Here is a 21,428-nt window from a genome sequence, read left to right on the forward strand (position 1 = left end):
GATGGGTTGATAACTTTTTACCATTTGAGAGATATACTTATGTTCTCCCTCTTTGTCAACTCTGTATCCTTCGCATTGTATGTTCCCGGTCGATCACTAAACGAAGATCCCAACGGTTGGTGAGCATCTCTGGTGGTCTTTCTTTCCCCCAATAAACTATCAATATTGAAAAAGATATACTCGACCAGTTTCCCAAAATTCTTCCCTTTCCTCAATAATAATTATTATATTGGGTGTCCCAGTATTTTATCCTAACTCCCTCAAATAAAGAGAAAATTTCTGCTCTCCAAATATGTTAGTTGTATTAGGATGAGGATGGGATTATTGAAAAACTGTAAAAACATCTTCCCTAATAAAGTAATAATCTATGAAAATAGTAATACTACTTTATTGAGAGATGTTGTCGGGGGACTCCAGGAGATGCTGTGTATAGAAAGATTTGTTCGGAAAATGCCGGAGATGTTCTAATGCAGCTTGCTCTCAGCACCACAGAACTATCACAGCAGCGCCTCCACCCCACACGCTCTATCAAGCCAGGCAGCACCCGCCGCATCCCGACGAACTCCTGGCCTGAAAATATCCCTCCGTACGCGACCTGATATCTCTCGCTGAGATATTTCCCCAGGCGGACGCGCGCGTATATCATCTCCCGTCTCCGAGAACTAGCTACTCAAGCTGTCATGCACTGGCATTGTGTGCCGTTTCTCCTCGCTCGTCACTAGCTGCAATGGCCACCGTCACCACTTCTTCGCCGGCCACTCTGCAGTCATGCAAGCACGCTAGCCACGGCGTGGTGCGGTACTGCCCTCCTCTCCCGTGGAGGAGGAGGAGCTACAGCCAGGTATCGACAAGAGCCACGGCGAGCTCACATGGTCAGCCCTCGGCGACGACAGGCGGCCGGGTAGAGGCGCCCGTTGGCATCGCCGCGGAGGCGGGGGAGGAGGGCGACAGTATCCGGAGGCTGCAGAACGGGCCGGACGTGCGGGGCATGGCGCTGGAGGGGGAGAAGGGCCGGCCAGTGGACCTCACGCCTCTGGCGGTCGAGGTTGTCGCGGAGAGCTTCGGGGAGTGGCTGCGTGAGGAGCTCCAGCGGCCGGAGGGCGAGGAGCTGCGGGTGTCTGTCGGCTGCGACCCACGGCTGTCGGGCGCAAGGCTCAGCGCCGCGCTCTTCGCGGGGCTCGCGAGGGCGGGGTGCTCCGTGTTCGACATGGGCCTCGCCACCACGCCAGCGTGCTTCATGAGCACCATACTGCCTCGGTTCAACTATGACGCGTCTATTATGGTAACTCTTCTGTCTAGTGTCATTTCTTGAGATAGTGTTTCACTTCTTACATGTTACGTGCATTGATATTCTCGACTAGTGCGGACGCGAAAAAGCCGTAGAGTTTCTGTCGTTCAGAGTTGTTTGAAATTATTCATGGGTCTCTTCCCCCAATCCTGTTTCTACGGGTGACCGGACCAAAGCAAACACACGTGACGCCCCCCCCCCCCCCCCCACACACACACCCCCCCAAAGGAACATCACAAATATGGTAAACTACGAGGATGAGCATGCAGCAACCAATCAGGAATTATGGGAAGCAACATCTCCAACTAATTACTCATATTTCATATAAAAAACTCTCAATAATTAATAACTATTTTTGCATTTTTTGATGATGATCACTATAGCAGACTCCCAAAACACACTCTCACCGGAGGATAGGGTAGAGGGACGAGTCCTGTGCAGGAGGGCTCTGATCTTTGCGAAAGATGGAGGGCAAATTAAAGATGACACCAATAGTAGTGGACATACAATAGAAGTTTAGCTAGGTTGCTGCAAATACATGAGCAAGAGGGACAGATCAGTGTTACGGTACGGTGTAAGGCTGCTGGCAAGAAGAGCAACATGCGTGCTAGTGTCGATTCAGCTTATCAAAAACGCCCACGGCCACCAATAAACAAAAGTTGTTCTGCTTGTCGGGTTCCAGTTACAGGGTTGGATATAGTAGCGTGGGGACACTACTACAGAAATGCTAATTTATTCCTATTGGAAAACCCTTGTTGTCCTGGTTTTCCAACCGGGAACGCTAGGCCGGGACAAAAGGGGGTCCTTTTGTCCCGGGTCTGGCAACCGGGACAAAAGGCTACCTTTTGTCCCGGTTGGTAACACGTGGCTGCCAGCGCCACGTGGCTAGCGCACCCTTTTGTCCCGATTGGTGAGGTCCCTTTTTTTTTCCTGTTTTCCTTTTCTCAAATTTTTTCTATTTCAATTATACTTTTGCATTTCAATTAAACTTATGTATTAGAATTCAGTGTGTATGATCTCCACTAACACACACACACATATACAGTGTTCTAAAAAACATTTTTAAACGTCGTTTAATCTTGATTAAACGCTGAACGGTGGCCAAGCGTTGCGTTTAATCACAGTGTCGTTTAATCACAACACACGTTTAATCATGTTCAATCCGTTTAATCACAAAAAACTCTAAACCATAGGCAAGCGTTCGCCTAGCGTCTAGCGTTTTTTAGAACCTTGCACATATATATATATATAGTTACTTATATAATATTTGTCCTAGATAGTTTTCATATATAAATTAATTCACTTATATATATATATATATGTATACACATATCTATACATGTGAATTCCTTTACATATGAAAATGTCTAGGACCAATATTATATAAAAATATATATATACACATATATATTATTGGAGTGCTTATATATATAATACATACATACTCATAAATAGAAATTTAATACATACACACATATTACATAGGTATTCGTTCTTAATTACATATATACACGTATATTATCATATTTGCTGCGATTGTCAATATTAGATAGTCCATCATAGTAGAATTCGCCTTTTGGATTGAGGACTTGCTCAACAATAAATCCGGAGAATTGTTCTTGAATCGCCATAATCTTTTCCTCCGGTATGAGTTTATCGCGCATCTCCTCGACCTATGGAAAAAGGGATAATTAATTTCGACTAATTAAAATACGAGTTCAAATATTAACAAGTTTTTTACTTACTTCCTCCTCCCAATCTGTCCAGGCCCTTGGAGGACCTACCAGACCATGGATGTTCTCGCATACATAGTATGCGCATAAATTAGTGCCTTGTTTCTGCCTCATACACTTTAAGAGAGAAGAAATTATCAGGTATTTACATTAATATATAATAAAACTAATGAATCGTGCAACGAATCATCCAAGTGCGTACCGCAAAATCTGTCTTGATCTTCAATTCCTTGTCAAATTTGGCTGAATGATTTTTAGCGAATTGTTTCCAAATCCTGTGCATGATTAGAACAATTATAGTCAAGTAACAAAGTGATTCAAATTATCGGTCATCGACGGAGTAGTGGTAGAATTACTTTTTCATCATGTTAAGAAGATTTTCTTATTGTTCTGGATTTCTCCTCGATGAGTCCATAACCACGAGTAGGCTCTTCTCGGGAATTATGACAATTAGGACCCAGTGTTCACTGCAAGATTATATGGAGGCAGTTCTTGGTAGTTAAGGTTTAAACAATTCGATTACATAATAGAAAGAGTTAGAAGGAAGGAATCACTCACGCAAAGTTGTAAGGAAACAATATCATTTCCTTGTTGTGATGAACGCTTATGTACTTGAACAAGTTTTGGAATAGCTCATCGGAAGTGTCGCGTAGAATCCTCCAATTACAAGTAATTGGGTCAATGAAGCCGAGGTGAGAGTATCCCTTTCTCCTGCAAGTTTTTATCTCCATTCTACATGATACCGAATAAATCAAGGGATCAGTATGTTGAGATCATGCAAAACAATACGTAAGGAGAGTAAAATACTTACAGAACCCACAAGCCGACCATAGAGATGTCGAGGTCCTCCTAATGGAATAGTTGGTAAATTTCTTCCCAGTTTATCCATATAATGGCCTCCCCCCGTAATGGCCTCCCCCCGTAAGAAATCTTCATCTTTAATCTTTGCGCCCTGCATGAAGATGCAATCGGCCATTGCATGCATGTAGTGCTGGTGCAGCTTATACATTTGCGTTGGAAGCACAGACACTACTTCGGGGGGTACAAGAGATTTGCCCAGCTCATACGTCCATTTGACGACCACATCGGCCTTTGGAATATCTTCTCCCCCTGCAATCTGAGCCACCATCAGGTTTGATTCTTTCAAAAAAGTAACAAAGTCTTGTTGTTGCGTCATCTGTCCCACTACGAGAGGCTCTATTGATTGTTTCTTTTGGGCTCCGAGCTGTGGAACGTCGGACGATGACGACTTTGATTGTCTCTTCTTTTTCTCAGTAGTTTTGATAATTGTGCGTTCGTAGTCTAAAGGGGGATCTCTCGGAATGAATTTTCTCTTATTTGTTTCGCACATTCCCTTAAAAAAATTCAAATCTACTGGATTTATCACTTTCTCGGGCTCCGGCTTCGGCTTCGTCTTGAAGTGCTCTTTAACTCTTTCTTGAGTTATCTGATCGCATTCTTCAAGGCTCATGTCCCAGGGTTTAATAGGAGCCTCCTTGGTTTTTTTTCTTCTTTTCCTTCTTCTTTGGAGGCTCCATAGCCGGTGCAGTTACCTTCTTTACCGGCGGCTGTTTCTACTTCTTTGCCGGCGGCAGAGGGTGTGACCATGGAGACGACGGTGACGCTTGAGTGTTCATCGGCGCATGAGATGATGGTGATAGAGAATGTGCCGGTGAACTTTGCTGAGACAGTGCTGCCCTTGGGGGGTTTTGCGGAGATGATGGCCTTGGAGAGACATGCTGAGATGCCGGTCTTGGTGTTCGATCATCCGACTTTAGGACAATGTAGCGCTTATCCCATAGGATGTAGCCATGAATGACTTCTGCTAGTGTCCTCTCCCCATCGCCTCCAGGAATATCAACCTCGAGTGTCTCCCAACCCTGGCACACCTGCTCCACGCCAACTCTTGTATATCCTGCCGGAATTTGCTGCCTGTGGTACACGTCGCCTGGTTGGGTTGGCATGTAGGTACCGTACGCAACAGTGAACATTAAGTTCTTAATGGCAGTCTGCAGGTCACAAGGTGTCCGCTGGGTGATCTCATCCACTGGAAATCACTGCGGGGCCATCGCTTCAACTGCGGCCTGGATCCCCGTTGGCTCGACGGCGACGTCTGTGGAAGCGCAGCTGCTTTTCCGCTAAGACATATGATCGGCTGCGACATTAGGCTCTGGAGGCACTGTTTGCGCTTGCTGTTGCCGGCTCATTGCTATGGCCACTTGGCGTTGAACCTCTTCCTCCAGTCTTTGATCGTGTGACATGAGCCGTTCCTCTAGCCTTCGCAAGTGCTCCCGCTCATCATTCTTTCTTCTTTGCTGGCTTCTATATGATTCAATGTAATCCCTGAACCCATACTTCCACAGAACCACGCCTTTGCCTCTTGTGCGGCCCGGATGCTCTGGATTCCCAAGGGCATAAGTTAGCTCGTCCCTCTCTCTATCTGGCTGGAATGTTCCCTCGGCCGTTGCTTGTATGGCCTCCTGTAGTCTCTGGGCTGCTAGCTGGATCTTTGGCCCATAGATGCAGTCCCCAGTCAATGGGTCCAAGCTTCCCCCGTGACCATAAAACCAAGTCCTTGACCTTTCAGGCCAGTTCATGGTCGCAGGTTGGATGCCTCTGTCAAGCAGATCCTGCTCCGTCTTCTCCCATTTGGGTATTGCAAGCTTGTAGCCTCCTTGGCCTAGAATGTGATGGTACACTTTCTTCGAGGCATTGTCTTTGGCCTTCTGCACCTTCTGAAGCCCAAGCTCTGAAGACTTGTATTCCACAAATGCATCCCAGTGACCCCTGAGCTTTTCGAGCTCGCCGGTAAATACGGGTGTGGTCCCGGTCTTAATATATTTCTTCCTCAAAATTTTCTTGAATGATTGCAGCTGTTCGGCCATCTTACTCAGGGTCCAGCGCTTGCATATCTCTTCGGATTCAGCTAGAACCGTAAAGTTTTTCTTAAGCTCCCGCCAGCACCATTCTTTTTCTCTTTCGGGTACCGCATCCCGTTCCTTGCTTGGATTGGAAGCTTTCCAGAGCCTGAAGCTGATCGGGATGTGGTCCCTGACAATACATCCGGATTGTCTTATGAATTTTTTGGCGGCAGCTTCTGGAGCGATCGGTTCGCCATCTGGACCAACTTCCGTTATAATGAACCGCCCTTCCAGATTTTTTGTCGGGCCTCGCTTCGTCTTTTTCTGCTGCGATGATGATCCAGACGGCTATAAAAAAGCATTCATATTATTCATATAGATTCAGATGAAAATATGATTTTCACTACAAATAAGTATAGTTGTGATATGTACATTAGCACTATTCACCAGCAGCGTCATCTTGAATAGATGGTGGCTCAATTCCATCACCGGACATATTCAAATATATATCGGTATTGCTGCCATCATCAGCTTGTTCAGGGACATCTCCTTGAGCTTCGGCAATCATATTCAACAGGAACTGTTCATCTTCCGCGTTTGTATGTCGCGGGTCCATCGTAACTAAAATATGAATACAAATAAAACCCTTAAAAAAATCTCTAAATAATCCACATATTTGCGAGCATTTGATCGGAATTCGCGGGTCCATCTTGACTAAAACATATAAGAAAAATCACTAATTGCCTATAGATGGACGAGGTCGAGAAATATTCTCAAAGTAATTCAAGAAATATACATGAAATATTTTGTAGTCACTAAGTAATATATATGAAATGTATAAGTCACAATATTCAATGAGTAACAATGTTCAAAAAGTATACATGAAATATTATAGACATTTTAATAAGTAATTCAAATATATGTACACAAAATTTCACAGTCCAGGAAATACATGAAATTCTATCAATAATTTCACTAAGTAATGTTCTATCAAATATATGTTACATTTAGTTGTCGGCGAGGGTTGAAGGTCGATGAACGAGGTCGAGAAGGGGGGCGGATGGTTTAGTGCTTGGTAATGATCTATCGGACGTCCGTGCCTACATAAATTTAAATACACTTTACGCACACATACAAACATACATACACATTCATACATTTAAAAATTAAATATACAAATTTTGATTTCATTCTAAATAACATGAACTCATGTTCACATTCATACACCAATATGTTTTCAAATTTACACAACAAATTATGATGTCACTCTAAATAATATAATTTCAAAAGTAATTAACAAGTTAACAAATAATCTATATTTTAAACAATTATGATTTCACTCTAGTTGCCATCAATAATTATGATTTCACTCTAATTGTCATCACAATTAAATAAATTAACAAATAATCAATATGCTACAACATAATTTGTAAACAAATTTGAACTCATGTAATCCATATTTTCAAATTTCACTAAAAAATAGACATTAGGGTTAGGGGGCGGCGCCGGCCGGCAGCGCACGGCCGGCAGGGCCAGGGCGGCGCGCGGCGCACGTACAGCGAGAGTGCGCATAGGCGACAGCGGGGCGACCTGGAGGCGCACAGGCGACGGCCGGAGGCGGAGGTCGGGGAGGAGGACGAAGACATGGCGGCGCGCGGCATTAGGATGGGGAGGAGGACGATGGCCCACTCGGGGAGGGCACGGGGCATGCGGGCGGGGGCCGGCGATGGCGGACGACGGCGCTCACGGGGAGGAGCTCGAACGGGGACGACGGCGCTCGGGGACGACGCCGCGCGGTGGGACAGCGGAGCTCAGGCGGTGCGTCCTCTTGCGGCGGAGGTAGGCGGCGCTTGAGAACAAGGACGGCGGTGAGCAGGAGGCGGTGGGAGCAGGGGATGGCGGCGGCAAAGGGCGCAGATCAAGAACTGACAGTGTTGGGGGAAGGCAGAGGAAGAAGGGAGATATATTGGGGGGGTCTTTTGTCCCGGGACAAAAGGTGTTTTTGGGCGGGTCAGAAAAATTCCCAGCCCGCGGCCCACCTTTAGTCCCGGGTGGATCTACCACCCGGGACAAAAGGGGCCCGTTTTCCCTCATTCCCGCCAAATCTTATGTTTGTTTTTGTTTCTTTTTACTTCTCTTTTAAAATAGGCTTTCATTTGTTAATTCAGTTAATAAATTTTGATTCCAAAAATTATGGAACAAAATTTCTTATCTCTATATAAACTTGATACACGTAACAAAAATAATTAATTTTCATTCAAGTGATTGGGTCAACGAAATATCTAACTTTTTTGAAATCATATTTGTTATTTTGACCATGCAAAATTATATTAGGTGAACAAATTTTTTCAAACTGTTGCTTTTCGACAGAAAGTGGATTCTATCACGATATTATCGTTTAAAAAGTGAATTTTACATAAAATTAAGCAATTTCATGATATTAATGAGTAGTGTGTGAGTTTGAGAGATAGTGTGTGTTAGTGAGATTGTGTGTGTTAGTGAGAGAGTATAGTGTGTTAATGTGAATATAAATTCATGAAATAAATGAAATTAGTTGAGTAATCCATTATTGAATGAAAATTATAATTGAGTCTGGTAATTAAGTGAAAAATATAAAAAATGATATATATAACACATAAAGTATAATTGTACAGTACATATATAATAAAAGTATTCGAATTGCGATTACGTTTTTATACAATAATATAAAATGATCTAAGTACGTGAAGGATTAGCGGTAACAGACTTTCTCTTCATAAACGTCCCTTGATTATGATCACGGCGCAAGTATGGAGCATCATCATTGGCTAGCAGGATACATGGATTAGCATTTACTTCGAAAGGTGGAATGGCAATAAAATTATTATATTCTTCTGACAAGTCTGTCTTGTCCTCCACTCGAACGATGTTTCTCTTTCCTGATAGAACTATGTGTCGCTTAGGCTCATCCTTTTGCTTGTTTATCCCCTCTTTGGCTTGCTGGACATGTCCTTAATGTAGAAAACCTTAGCGACATCCTGGGCTAGGACAAATGGCTCGTCTCTATACCCAAGATTGTTGAGATCAACAATTGTCATCCCATACTCATCTTTTGTTACCCTTCCTCCAGATAGCTTAACCCATTGGCAACGAAATAGAGGCACCTTGAAATTGGGACCGTAATCCAGCTCCCATATCTCTTCAATGTAGCCGTAATATGTGTCCTTTTTTCCATTATTGTCCGTGGCATCCATACGAACACTGCTGTTTTGGTTGGTACTCTTTTTATCTTGGGCTATCGTATAAAATGTGTTTCCATTTATCTTGTACCCTTGGTATGTTAAGATATTCCAAGATGATCCCCTAGCCAATAAGAACAGTTGTTCACTTATATCCATGTTATGCATTAGATGCTTCCGCAACCAGCTGCAGAAAGTGTTCATGTGCTCACGTGTAATCCATGCCTCAGACTTTTCCGAAAAATTGGAGAGCAGAATTTTCTTGTGTTCCTCGATATATGGGTCAACCAAGGATGATTGTTGAAGAACCGCATAATGCGCTTTCTTGAATGAGAAATCATCTGTGCAGACATAAGATTTCTTTCCTAATGTACCCTTTCCAGTTAGTCTCCCCTCATATCGCGATTCAGGGACTCCAATCGGTTTAAGGTCATCAATAAAGTCAACACAAAAGTCAATGACCTCCTCAGTTCCATAGGCACTGGCGATGCTTCCTTCTGGACGAGCTCGATTACGAACACATTTCTTAAGTACCCTCATGAACCTTTCGAATGGGAACATGTTATCTAGAAATACTGGTCCGAGGATATCAATCTCTTTCATAAGGTACACTAGAAGATGTGTCATGATGTTGAAGAAAGATGGTGGAAATATCAGCTCAAAGCCAACAAGACATTTCACCACATCATTTTGCAGCTTTATCAAATTCTCCGGGTCAATTATCTTCTGAGAAACTGCGTTGAGGAAGGCACATAGCTTCACGATGGTAAACCGGACGTTATCAGGCAGAATCCCCCACAACACAAGCGGAAGAAGTTCGGTCATAAGCACATGGCAGTCATGGGACTTGAGATTTGTAAATTTCTTCTCTGCCAAATTTAAGGTTCCTTTTATATTGGATGAGTATCCAGATGGAACCTTTATACTGCTCAAGCAGTCAAACATGGTTTCTTTCTCTTCCTTGCTAAGAGTATAGCTGGCAGGACTTAAGTATTGTCGTCCATTATCTCGCTGTTGTGGATGTAAGGCATCTCGTTCTTCCATACGTTGCAATTTTTGACGTGCTTCTACTGTATATTTTGTCTTTCCGTACACTCCCAAGAATGCTATCAGGTTGATGCAAAAATTCTTCGTGAGGTACATCACATCAATTACATGACGAGCATCTAAGACTTCCCAATATGGTAGCTCCCAAAATATAGATTTTTTCTTCCACATGGGCGCCATTCCGTTTTCGTTCGGAACAGTTTGGCTACCAGATCCCTTTCCAAAAATAACTTCTAGATCTTTTACCATGTTAAAGACGTCTTTACCACTATGGTGCATCGGTTTTGTTCGGTGGTCCGCTTGGCCTTTGAAATGCTTGCCCTTCTTTCGTACCGCATGCCTGATGGGAAGAAACTGACGATGACCCATGTATACAACCTTCTTACAGTGAGTCAACCATATATTATCGGTATCATCTAAATAGTGTGTGCATTCTTTGTATCCCTTGTTCGAATGTCCTGACAAGTTGCTAAGAGCAGGCCAGTCATTGATCGTTACGAACAGCAATGCTCGTAGGTTGAAGTTTTCCTATTTGTATTCATCCCACATCCGTACACCTTCATCACCCCAGAGCAATAAGAGTTCTTCGACCAATGGTCTTAGGTACACATCAATGTCATTTCCGGGCTGCTTTGGACCTGGGATAAGCACTGGCATCATGATGAACTTTCGTTTCATGCAGAGCCATGGTGGAAGATTGTACATACAAAGAGTCATAGGCCAAGTGCTATGACCACTGCTCATCTCACCAAAAGGATTCATGCCATCCATACTCAAACCGAACCTTATGTTTCTCGCATCCAAATTAAATTCAGGGTACGTTCTATCTATTTTTCTCCAATGCGACCCATCAGCGGGGTGTCTCAACATCGAGTCTTTCTTGCGTTCCTCTTTGTGCCATCACATCAACTTAGCATTATCTTTATTTCTAAACAGACGCTTCAAATGTGGTATTATAGGCGAATACCACATGACCTTCACAGGAACTCTCTTCCGGGGAGGCTCCCCCTCGACATCTCTAGGATCATCTTTTCTAATCTTGTAATGCAATGCACTGCATACGGGATATGCATCCAAATTCTCGTACTCGCCTCAGTAGAGGATGCAGTCGTTGGGCCATGCATGTATCTTTTGCACTTCCAATCCTAAAGGGCAAACAAGTTATTTGGCTTCATACGTTGTGGTAGGCAATTCGTTGTCCTTAGGAAGCATTTTTTAACAAGTTTGAGTAATTCACCAAATCCCTTGTCGGATACACCATTTGTCGCCTTCCATTGCAGCAACTCGAAGGTGGTGCCAAGTTTCTTCAATCCATTTTGACAATCTGAGTACAACAACTTACGGTGGTCCTCTAACAACTTATGGAACTTCAACCTCTCCGTTTCACTCTCATAGTCTGCCTGCACATTGTGCAATGCCTGCCCCAGATCGTCGCTGGGATCATTTTCTGCTACACCTACTTCGGGCTCTTCCATGGGAATATCGTCATCGAATGCACCGATTCCAGCATTCCCGGGAAAGTGGTCGTCAAAATCTTTCTTCATTTTCTTCCATGGTAACCCCCTGTTCTCCGTGCTTCGTCCAACAAACATACTTCTCCATGAAACTATTTGCGAAAATGTGGTTGTGTAGGATTCTCGAAGATGAGTAATCCTTGTTATTGTTGCAATGAACATACGGGCAGAACATAAAACCATTCTGCTTATTTGCCTCAGCCACAGACAAAAAATAATGCAGGCCATCAATGAATTCTTTCGAACGTCGGTCAGCATTGTACATCCATTGCCGGTCCATCAGCATTTTAAATAAATCGATTTGAATTCTTTACACGTATCGAATAAATAAAATATATTAAACCTAAATTAAACTAAATGTAACATAATATGAATAATTAAAAGATCTGCAATATCCATCATACATCTTGATTAATTAAAAGGAGTACTTAATCCATTACAGAACTTAACAAAGGAGTACTATACATGAAACTTAAAAATTCGGACAACAACACATTGGTTTTCAACCGTCCTTGCATTGGAACACAGAATGCTCTAACGGATTTCTTGCTGGCGCAGAAGAAGATGGCGGAGCTGAAACATCCGAGTTTGGTGGTGACGAACCGTAACGCCGCAATAAATCCTCAAGATCAAACGGAGGTTCCTCGCCCCTTGCCATGCATTCTCTATATTCTTTTTCCAAATAACGGAGCGCTGCCCTATGAAAAACACTAGGTTTTATGGACCGACGACCTACTCGAGTTGTGCCCTTCTCTCCAGAAGGACAACGATCACCCCCACCGGCGCCACTCCCTCCAGCTGCTGAAGCCATATTTTACTGAAAAATACCTTTATTTTCCACAAAATTATAAATTCTTACCATTACAATGCAAATATTATTTACTATTACAATTACAATGATCAGATTAATAACTCTTGCAAATAACAATGAAATCATATAAAAAAGACGAAATGTATCATTAATTGAAAGAAATCTCTAATTAATTGAAAGAAATCTCTATAACTTCTAATTACTTTGACACCCTTCAGTTCTAGGAGTACACTCTTTTCAATATCCAGAAACCCTCTAGAAGAAAAAAAACCTTTATTTCTGAAAATGTATATGTCAGTAACCTCAACCCTGCGGTGATGACACTGTCTTTCGGGGGGACACGGTGCGGTACAAGGATGTCACCAATCGGCCAGTCGCAGCACCAACATTTACGATTAATAGGCACAGCACTTGGCACAGGCAGCGTGTTCGTTGATACGCTCTCAGTACAACAACGGCCATGCTGACTGTGTCAAATGCTGTCTTCTTATCAATCGGAAGTGCTGGTGATGCAATCAGCCGATTCGCGACGTCCTTATAGCGCATCGTGTATCCCCGGAAGGTAGTGCCATCACCGTTGGATGGAGATTAACGACGTATACTTATTTCGAAATAAAGATTTTTTAGCTTCTAATGGTTTCAATGTGAGCCTGAATAAATACATCACTAGAGTGTCAAAATAATCCATTCATAATACAAAAATTATAATATACTCATTTCATTAATTCATTCATGAATACAAAAATTAACTATCCACAATATGGTCATATATACAAGTACATCACATGAAGTGTCTACACTCATTCTAAAAATTTCTACTATCCACATACTCATCTAAATCTAAAAGAAAATCACACCTACATATGCAATCTAAATGTCCAAGAAATGAGGTAGCTACACATTCTTTCTATTTCTAAAGCATGAAATGAGCTATACAAGCCAAGGAAGAAGAGAAAAACATACCCCAAACCTTTAGCGTCGATGTATGGACGGGGAATCAAAGATCTTCACAAATGTGATGACGAAATGAGTAAGAACTCCTCTCTCCCGAGCCAAAAACAGCAAGAACAAGTTAGCTGAATGGCTCGGGCGGGGGGAGAGGGAAGGGGATAAAGGGGCCAAGGAGTTTTGTCCCGGTTGGAGACACCAACCGGGACAAAAGGGGGGCCTTTTATCCCGGTTGGTGACTCCAACCGGGACAAAAGTCTGCTCGGGCATTTTGTCCGAGTTGGAGCCACCAACCGGGATAAAAAGCCACCCTTTTGTCCCAGTTGGAGCCACCAACCGGGATAAAAGGCCACCCTTTTGTCCCGGTTGGTGCCTCCAACCAGGACAAAAGGCCCCTGTCCCCCCTGGCCCGGCTAGCCGTTGGACCTCGGACAAAAGCCACCTATTGTCCGAGCCCAAAGGGTGCCGGGACAAATGGCCTGGAACAAATACCTGTTCTGTAGTAGTGGGAGAAGTTTCAGGAGTAAATTATGCAAATTAGTCTAAAAAACGCGGCTGGGGGGTGGGGGGGTGAACGGACCCCACCGTTTTTCATTAAGAGGAAGCAACTACGGTTTCTCCCGGCCGCGGAAAAACCCCCGAACCCTGACCCATGCCCGAGAGGGCCAAGCCTTGCGACGAGCACAGAGAGGGGATTTTTTTACCCCACGCATCGGAAATTCGCTCCACATGGGAATCGAACCCCGGCCGCGGGGGTGCCACCGGACGCCTTCGACCAACCAAGCTAGCGACTTTAGGCGCAAATTAGTCTAACAACTTATAAATTGTTCAATATAGTTTAAGAACACATCAAATTAGTGGATGTACTGTCCAAACGTAGACAGCGATGTATTTGACTACTATGCTGGATAGTGAGGTGTCAAGTGAAGGGTATATAGAGGGTTGGTATTCATCCAAGGGGATCGAGGATCATTTGATATATGACTGTATATTTATCTTGGTCTTGTAGGATAAAAAATTTCCAATTCTCTCTACTCCGTGTCACATTGAGCCTGATTGGTTGACTATCAAACTCTTGGCATGCCAACATTTTGGCTAGGTAAAAGTTGCCAATTTTTTTACCCAGCACTTGGTTTTCTACTAAAAATTATCAATATCTCACATTTACCTTACCAAAATGGTAGCAAGTTTTGGGTAGCAAACCAATCAGACTTATTAATCATTCATTGGGGGCAAAACTTTTCAAACCCTTCTATTTCTATCCATATGAATCCTATCAACACCAAATGTAATCACTCCGGTATCCAACAACAAACCTTCCATTATCCTTCTGTAAAATGAGCTGAATTGGACGTTTTCATAGTTGAGGGGCGAAATTGAACCGAGCATGATAGTTCAGGGACTAATTCTGCTATTTTGGCATTAGAGAACTTGCTTCCTGTCTTTGTAGTTCGTGGCTCCTGAGCTAAAATGAGCTGGCTCGAGCTTCTCACAAGCCGAGCTGAGCTGATGTTTCTGCTCAAGCCGATCTATCTCATTAACGTAACGAGCTGGACCGAGGACCGAGCCGAACCGAGCCAACATCCAGGTCTACATAATCCAACTTAGTTCTTATATATTTTAGCTCAAAATTGAATAAGATAAGAGACTGACCCTTAGATAATCTAGGTTAAAATTCGAAGCCTTTACCAACCGAATATGTAAACCAGCCATCATGCTCGAATGAAAACACCAGCTTGGTGTGATTATAACAGAGGGTTAACGCTAAAAATAATGGACACTAACTATATTCAGGGGAGTGGCATTGGGTTCTTTGGAACAAGAAGGATCATGGTGTGGAGCAGCTGCCCCGTGATATCTGCATTGTAGGTTCTAGAACCCTCTCGACTGTGTCGTCTCATACCATTCTCAATGCAAAATTTCATATTTATATTTCCAAAAATACCACAGAAGCAAGAGTGTATTTAGTTGCTAGTTGAAATAGCTCACACAATGCATTGTTTCATATTGTGTTGTTTCCAATGGTACATGCAAGATACAAGTTAATCTTGAAAATAGTGTACACATGGTTTCATCCCTATAAAACTAGTTTCCTCTCTCACATAAATAGTGTGCTATATATGTCATCACAATTGCTTGCATGGCAACTCATGTATTGCCCATGAAACTGCCATTAGGAATGGCTTAAGAGAGAAGATGGTGTTTTCGGTCTCACTGAGCAGAACCTTGGGTATGTGCAAATTTGCAGTCTTAGAGCAGTCCAAACCAAAAAAACTATCTAGTAGTGTCACATGCTATATGTTACATCTAAGAAAGTATAGCTCCCAATGTTACAATTTATAATTGTGTCTACAAAATAAATTCCTTCAATGACCATTCTTCTTTCGCTACTAATCTCCTTCCTCTCCACTCTTGAATTCTATATTGGTATTTGTGGTATTCATCCCAATCATGAGTTTCATATAGTTTCTTGAACTTTGGTTTTTGCAAGAAACCATTTCTTGCATGATACCCAATTGTTGGTCTTTTCCTCTCTCTCTCTCTCCACTTTAATTGCATTGCCAAATTACAAAATATCATACATGATAGCATATTAAATGCTATGGGAACTATATCCTTGTCATAGCATTGCATTGGGGCTACCCTTAAACTGCCCACCACTATACACCACTACCCTCAAGCATAATGCACGTGTGGCAAAAACATCCATTAACAATAGATCCTAACATGTTAATATGTACACCCTCTGTTACATAAAAAGTGCAATTCTCGGTTTAAAGGCAAATCTCATAAAGAGTGCAATTCTAGCAATAACTACATGCATTACCGTTTCAAATATATCTTTTAGAAATTAATTATTTACATGTGGTAGTTAATTCTGTGAAACACCTTCTATGTATAAATTAATGGGATTAAGACAATTACTAAGTGTAGTATGGTCATTTGCCAATAACACTAATTTATCTAATAAAAATCTAGTATTGCTTTCTTCATAGGACAATTTTGCTACACTATTGGATTGTACGTGCAATAATTTTCCAAGATATTCCACTAAAATTAAGCAGTTTACAAGTTGTTGGAGCAATCTGCACCACCTGGTAGATTGTCTTATGTGTGTGCTGCAGAGTCCGTTGGGGCTGTATCTGTGTGATGTTATCTCTTCTTTTGTCTTGGTTCAAGTCCTGTATTCTAGCTTGAAAGTCAGGTTAGAGAACGTTTGTCTTTGTTCCTCCCGTCTTAGTTTCTTTCCTCCCACCTATTGCTGACTTTCAACGGGCTATGTCTGAAAATATAGCAACGTTTATGTTTTTCCCAAGTTAAATATTTTTATTCTTATTCTTAATTAAATATAGATATTATGGGATGGAGTGAGTAGTAATTGTGGAGGTGATTTGATATGGGTGATTTTGCGAGACTTGGCAAGGGAAATGATCCTAACCATTAGCTGGCGTGTTTACTGTTGCAGATGACGGCGTCACACCTGCCCTACACCCGCAACGGCCTCAAGTTCTTCACCAAGCGCGGCGGGTTGACCTCCGTGGACGTCGAGAAGATCTGTAATCGCGCGGCGCAAAAGTACGTGGCCCGGAAGATGGGCCTCGGCAGCAGGGGCACGCCGCCGGTGGTAATGCGCGTCGACCTCATGAGCGCCTACTCCCAGCACCTCCGTGACATCATCAAGCAGCGCGTCGCGCACCCGACGCACTACGACACCCCGCTGAAGGGCTTCAAGGTCATCGTGAACGCCGGCAACGGCTGCGGTGGCTTCTTCACGTGGGATGTCTTGGAGAAGCTCGGCGCCGACACAACGGGTAGCCTGCACCTGGAGCCCGACGGCATGTTCCCCAACCACATGCCCAACCCGGAGGATGCCACTGCCATGTCGCTCACCCGCGACGCCGTGCTGGCCCACGGTGCGGACCTGGGGGTCGTCTTCGATACCGACGTGGACCGCAGCGGCGTGGTCGACGACACTGGCGCGGCTATTAACGGCGATAGGCTCATCGCGCTCATGTCGGCCATCGTGCTGGACGAGCACCCGGGCACAATGGTTGTCACCGACGCGCGCGCCAGCGATGGGCTCACGCGGTTTATCGCCTCCAGGGGAGGCCACCACTGCCTATACCGCGTGGGCTACCGCAACGTCATCGACAAGGGCGTCCAGCTCAACAATGACGGCGTAGAGACGCACCTGATGATGGAGACCACCGGCCACGGCGCGCTCAAGGAGAACTACTTCCTCGATGATGGTGGGTGAACTCCCTTACACGGCCTTGATCGAGCTCTCCTACTGACAGTGTATGACATATCAGAAGATGATGACTTGATCTTATCATTTCGTTCCGTTGCCTCTCTGCTCTTCTTGCCGCGTGAAGGTGCGTACATGGTGGTGAAAATTGTCATCGAGATGGTCCGGATGAAACTGGCAGAATTGGATGGAGGCGTAGGGAGCCTCATCATGGATCTCGAGGAGCCTGCCGAGTCAGTTTTGTTGAGGATGAACATACTAGGTGAACCCAAGCATGCAAAGCAAAGGGGTACAATGGCCGTTGAGGCTTTCAAGAATTACATCCAGGTAAATCTAAAATTTTGTTACCTTGATTTAAGCAGGAGAGAACTGTTTAGCAACTCTTGTTTGTTTATGCGGCCTATTATTTTTAGATTCTGATGCGCGTACATAAATATTTTGCACGAATCTAACTAATCTGGCAGTTGTACAATCTTACTGAACTCATTCCGTTGTTCGTTCTGGAGCATATTAGGAGGACAAACTTTCCGGTTGGGTGCTCGATGATTGCGGGGATTGCTCAGTTGGCGAGGGATGCCTCGTGGACACAAATGATCATCCTATCGATGTTGATGCATACATGTACAGGTATATATGTTTTCCTTTTTACCAAAGCTTCTTTTCACAATATTATTCATGATAGTAGGCCTATTCTATTTCAAAATGACATCACCTCAGAGAACAGGCGATTAGTACCAGTTGGAAAAAGGTTTTAGTAGTCCTAGTTTTCCAACTGATATACTCCATCCGTCCCAAATTATTTGTCGTTTTGGCTTTTCTAGATACATCACTTTTGTTAAGCATCTAGACATGGTACGCACCTGGTATTATTAAAGATAGAGTCTTTTAGTCTCGGCTACGTAGTACTCTCTCGGTTCCAAATTATTAGTCATTTTGGCTTTTCTAGATACATCGATTTTACTATACATACATACATACATACATACATACATACATACATACATACATACATACATACATACATACATACATACATACATACATACATACATACATACATACATACATATATATATACATATATATATATATATATATATATATATATATATATATATATATATATATAGACTAAAAGACTCTATCTTTAATAATAACAGGTGACTACAATGTTATTTTGTTACCAACTGGAACTAAAGTGTAAACACCAACTGGTACATAAGCGTAAGACGTCTAAAAAATATATTTCAAACCTATGAGGAGGCCTGCGCGCACACGAAGTCACAAGTCACGCAATTTTTCACACGAAATATGCGCGCGTGCAATGCCTCAGATTTCAATAAGGAATCACTTGCCTCGCGTGCAATGCCTCAGATTTCAATAAGGAATCACTTGCCTCACATGTACGTAGCTTACATACACAGCAGATCGGATTGGAATACAGAGGCTTTCCTTTTGAATTAACCCGTGGAGGATCCTTTACACCAATCAGTACTATAAAAACCTCCTGAGCTATCCATCCACCATAAATATATGAGTTTGTGTTATCTAGCTTGAGTACGGGGTCCAATTTCCACTGGTATATTTGTGGTGGATGGATGAGGGGTTTTCTAGTAGTTTGTGTTACCACCAATTTCACAAAATACAGCACAAGTCAAGTTACAATCAGTTCCACAATTGCTCATTTCTTAGGAAACATTATATTCTATACACGTCCTTAGTCCATGGAGTAAGATGTTAAGCAAATAACCATTCATTGCCACCACAGTGGCTGTCAGGCAGCCACTGTGCTTACACTACTATACTTTGTGAAAACAGAGCAAAATTTTACAACGAGAATATGAGACCACTGGGCATGGTCCACGTTCGTCAAAGTGTTCATAATCCCAATATAGCACTGAATATGCAATCCTATCTTCCTGGTGGATGCAAATCCATGGCAAGGGATCTTCACGAAAGGTACATAATTCTCAGCAAATCCTAATTTTGTCTTAGCTTTTCACAAATTATTTCATCTGTGTTTCTTAATTCCAGGTTTTTGTTGGCAAGTGGAGTAAATGAGTTCCTTGACACTAGAGAAGTAGAGAAATTTGTGAAGTAGAGCTTTGTAATCAATAGATTTGTATAATGTACATATAGATCCTAGGTGGAAGAAAAAGTCACCATATATAGTTGGGAAAATCTAGCACTCCAGCTATTACATTATTCGTGTATCCTTGTATATAGAATTGTACAGAGGAGGGGAGGGGGGATGAGGTTGACTGGGAAGGAGGCATCACTACTACGAAAAGGGTTTGTAGGGACGGGTGAAAATCCATTTTAGGGGCGGGTACCACACCTGCTCCTGCTTTCCATAGCTAAAAATAGTCGTTTGCAGACCGGCCCCTGAAAATGCATTTAAAGGGGCAGGCCAACCCCTCACCTGCCTCTAGAAATCGATTTGTAGGGGCCGGTCACCCCCCACCCGCCCCTACAAATCGGTTTCCAGCGCCCCTGGAAATACCTAGCCTGCCGAAAAATTAACAATTTGAATTTGAATTTTTTTATTATGTTTCCCGCTACTTTTTATAATTTGGATTCCCGCCAATTTTGAGCTATCAATCTAGTTCACGATTGCATGCCATAGTGATCGATATGAAATACGTTTCATAAAATACAAATAATGACATATGCAAAATTACATCATATGGAAATAAAACACACACATATATGTCATTACATATCATTATTATAGTACATCATTAAAATTGAAACTCGAATGCATGTTTTTTCCTATATACCAACGGTACTAGAGGAGGCACGATGCTGCTTCTTCTCCCACTCACGAAGACAAAGATATTTAGACTCCTTTGCTAATTCATGTTATTTATTATAAAATGTGCCCCTTGGGTCGATCACTTCATGCATAATGAAACGACATAAATCGGTGACTACGTGTAGAAGTTCTCTCCCATGAAGTTGCCCCTCGTGCCATGTTGGATGGTCCTACAATTAATGAGAATCCATGGAGAAATTAAGCAAGTGTTAGATATACGAAAAAATAATGTAACACATGTACATCTAACCCTAATAAAGAGTAGTCCCTTACACATTCAGGATTAGTTGTTTATCTCGCTTGCACCCTAAGATGGTCGCACATGTAATACCTGCAGTACCCAGGATTAGCAGGTTGCTTGTGGCTTGGGAAGTTTGTGCGTAGAGACATTTCTGTTTTTTTCTTGTTGTGTGAGCACTTGCTGGTAAGCCCTGTTTTGAAAAGGAAGAAATCAGAAGTTAGTTTAAATGCATACTTGTATGGAAAAAATTGCATGATGACGTATGGAGAATAATAAGTTCACTAACATTCTGAGGATGAATATGAAATCTTTGTATGTGCTCTTTGACCAATCCAAAGAGTCCAATACGAGGACTCTTCCAAGCTTCGGTTGTAGCACAAAAGCAATCCAGTGATTTATGCAAAAATATTATATACGATTTTTAGCTATATGGATCAGAGCAAGTGCATATTGTAACAAATGATTGAGATTGCACGTACTTGATGTTGTATGGTACAAATATGCAATCAGCCACATCTTCCCATTCTCGCATCATCTTTGATATGTAGAATGCAACACTTGTCATGGCATCTTTGTGAAGCTTTTTTTCTTCCTCAACTTCTCCTTAGGCATTTGACTGTCCTTGAACGCATCATTGTTGTCCTCCCACGTACTTGGCCCGTTGTGCCTGGCCTCGCAAATAACTAGTGTTGGGGTTTTTTTC

General features: G+C 42.7%; 1 protein-coding gene across 1 annotated transcript; it reads left to right on the forward strand.

Annotated features, from left to right (window-relative positions):
• The first annotated feature begins 610 nt into the window (after positions 1-610).
• LOC120703268 (phosphoglucosamine mutase-like) lies at positions 611-20,049 on the forward strand. The gene is made up of 6 exons (XM_039987296.1): positions 611-1,282; positions 16,887-17,670; positions 17,797-17,996; positions 18,184-18,296; positions 19,488-19,628; positions 19,704-20,049. The coding sequence occupies exons 1-6, from the start codon at positions 728-730 to the stop codon at positions 19,768-19,770; spliced, it is 1,860 nt and encodes a 619-aa protein (XP_039843230.1). The 5' UTR covers positions 611-727; the 3' UTR covers positions 19,771-20,049.
• Positions 20,050-21,428: the final 1,379 nt, after the last annotated feature.

The sequence above is a fragment of the Panicum virgatum genome, chromosome 4K (assembly GCF_016808335.1).
Source record: "Panicum virgatum strain AP13 chromosome 4K, P.virgatum_v5, whole genome shotgun sequence".
In the NCBI taxonomy this organism is placed as follows: Eukaryota; Viridiplantae; Streptophyta; class Magnoliopsida; order Poales; family Poaceae; genus Panicum; species Panicum virgatum.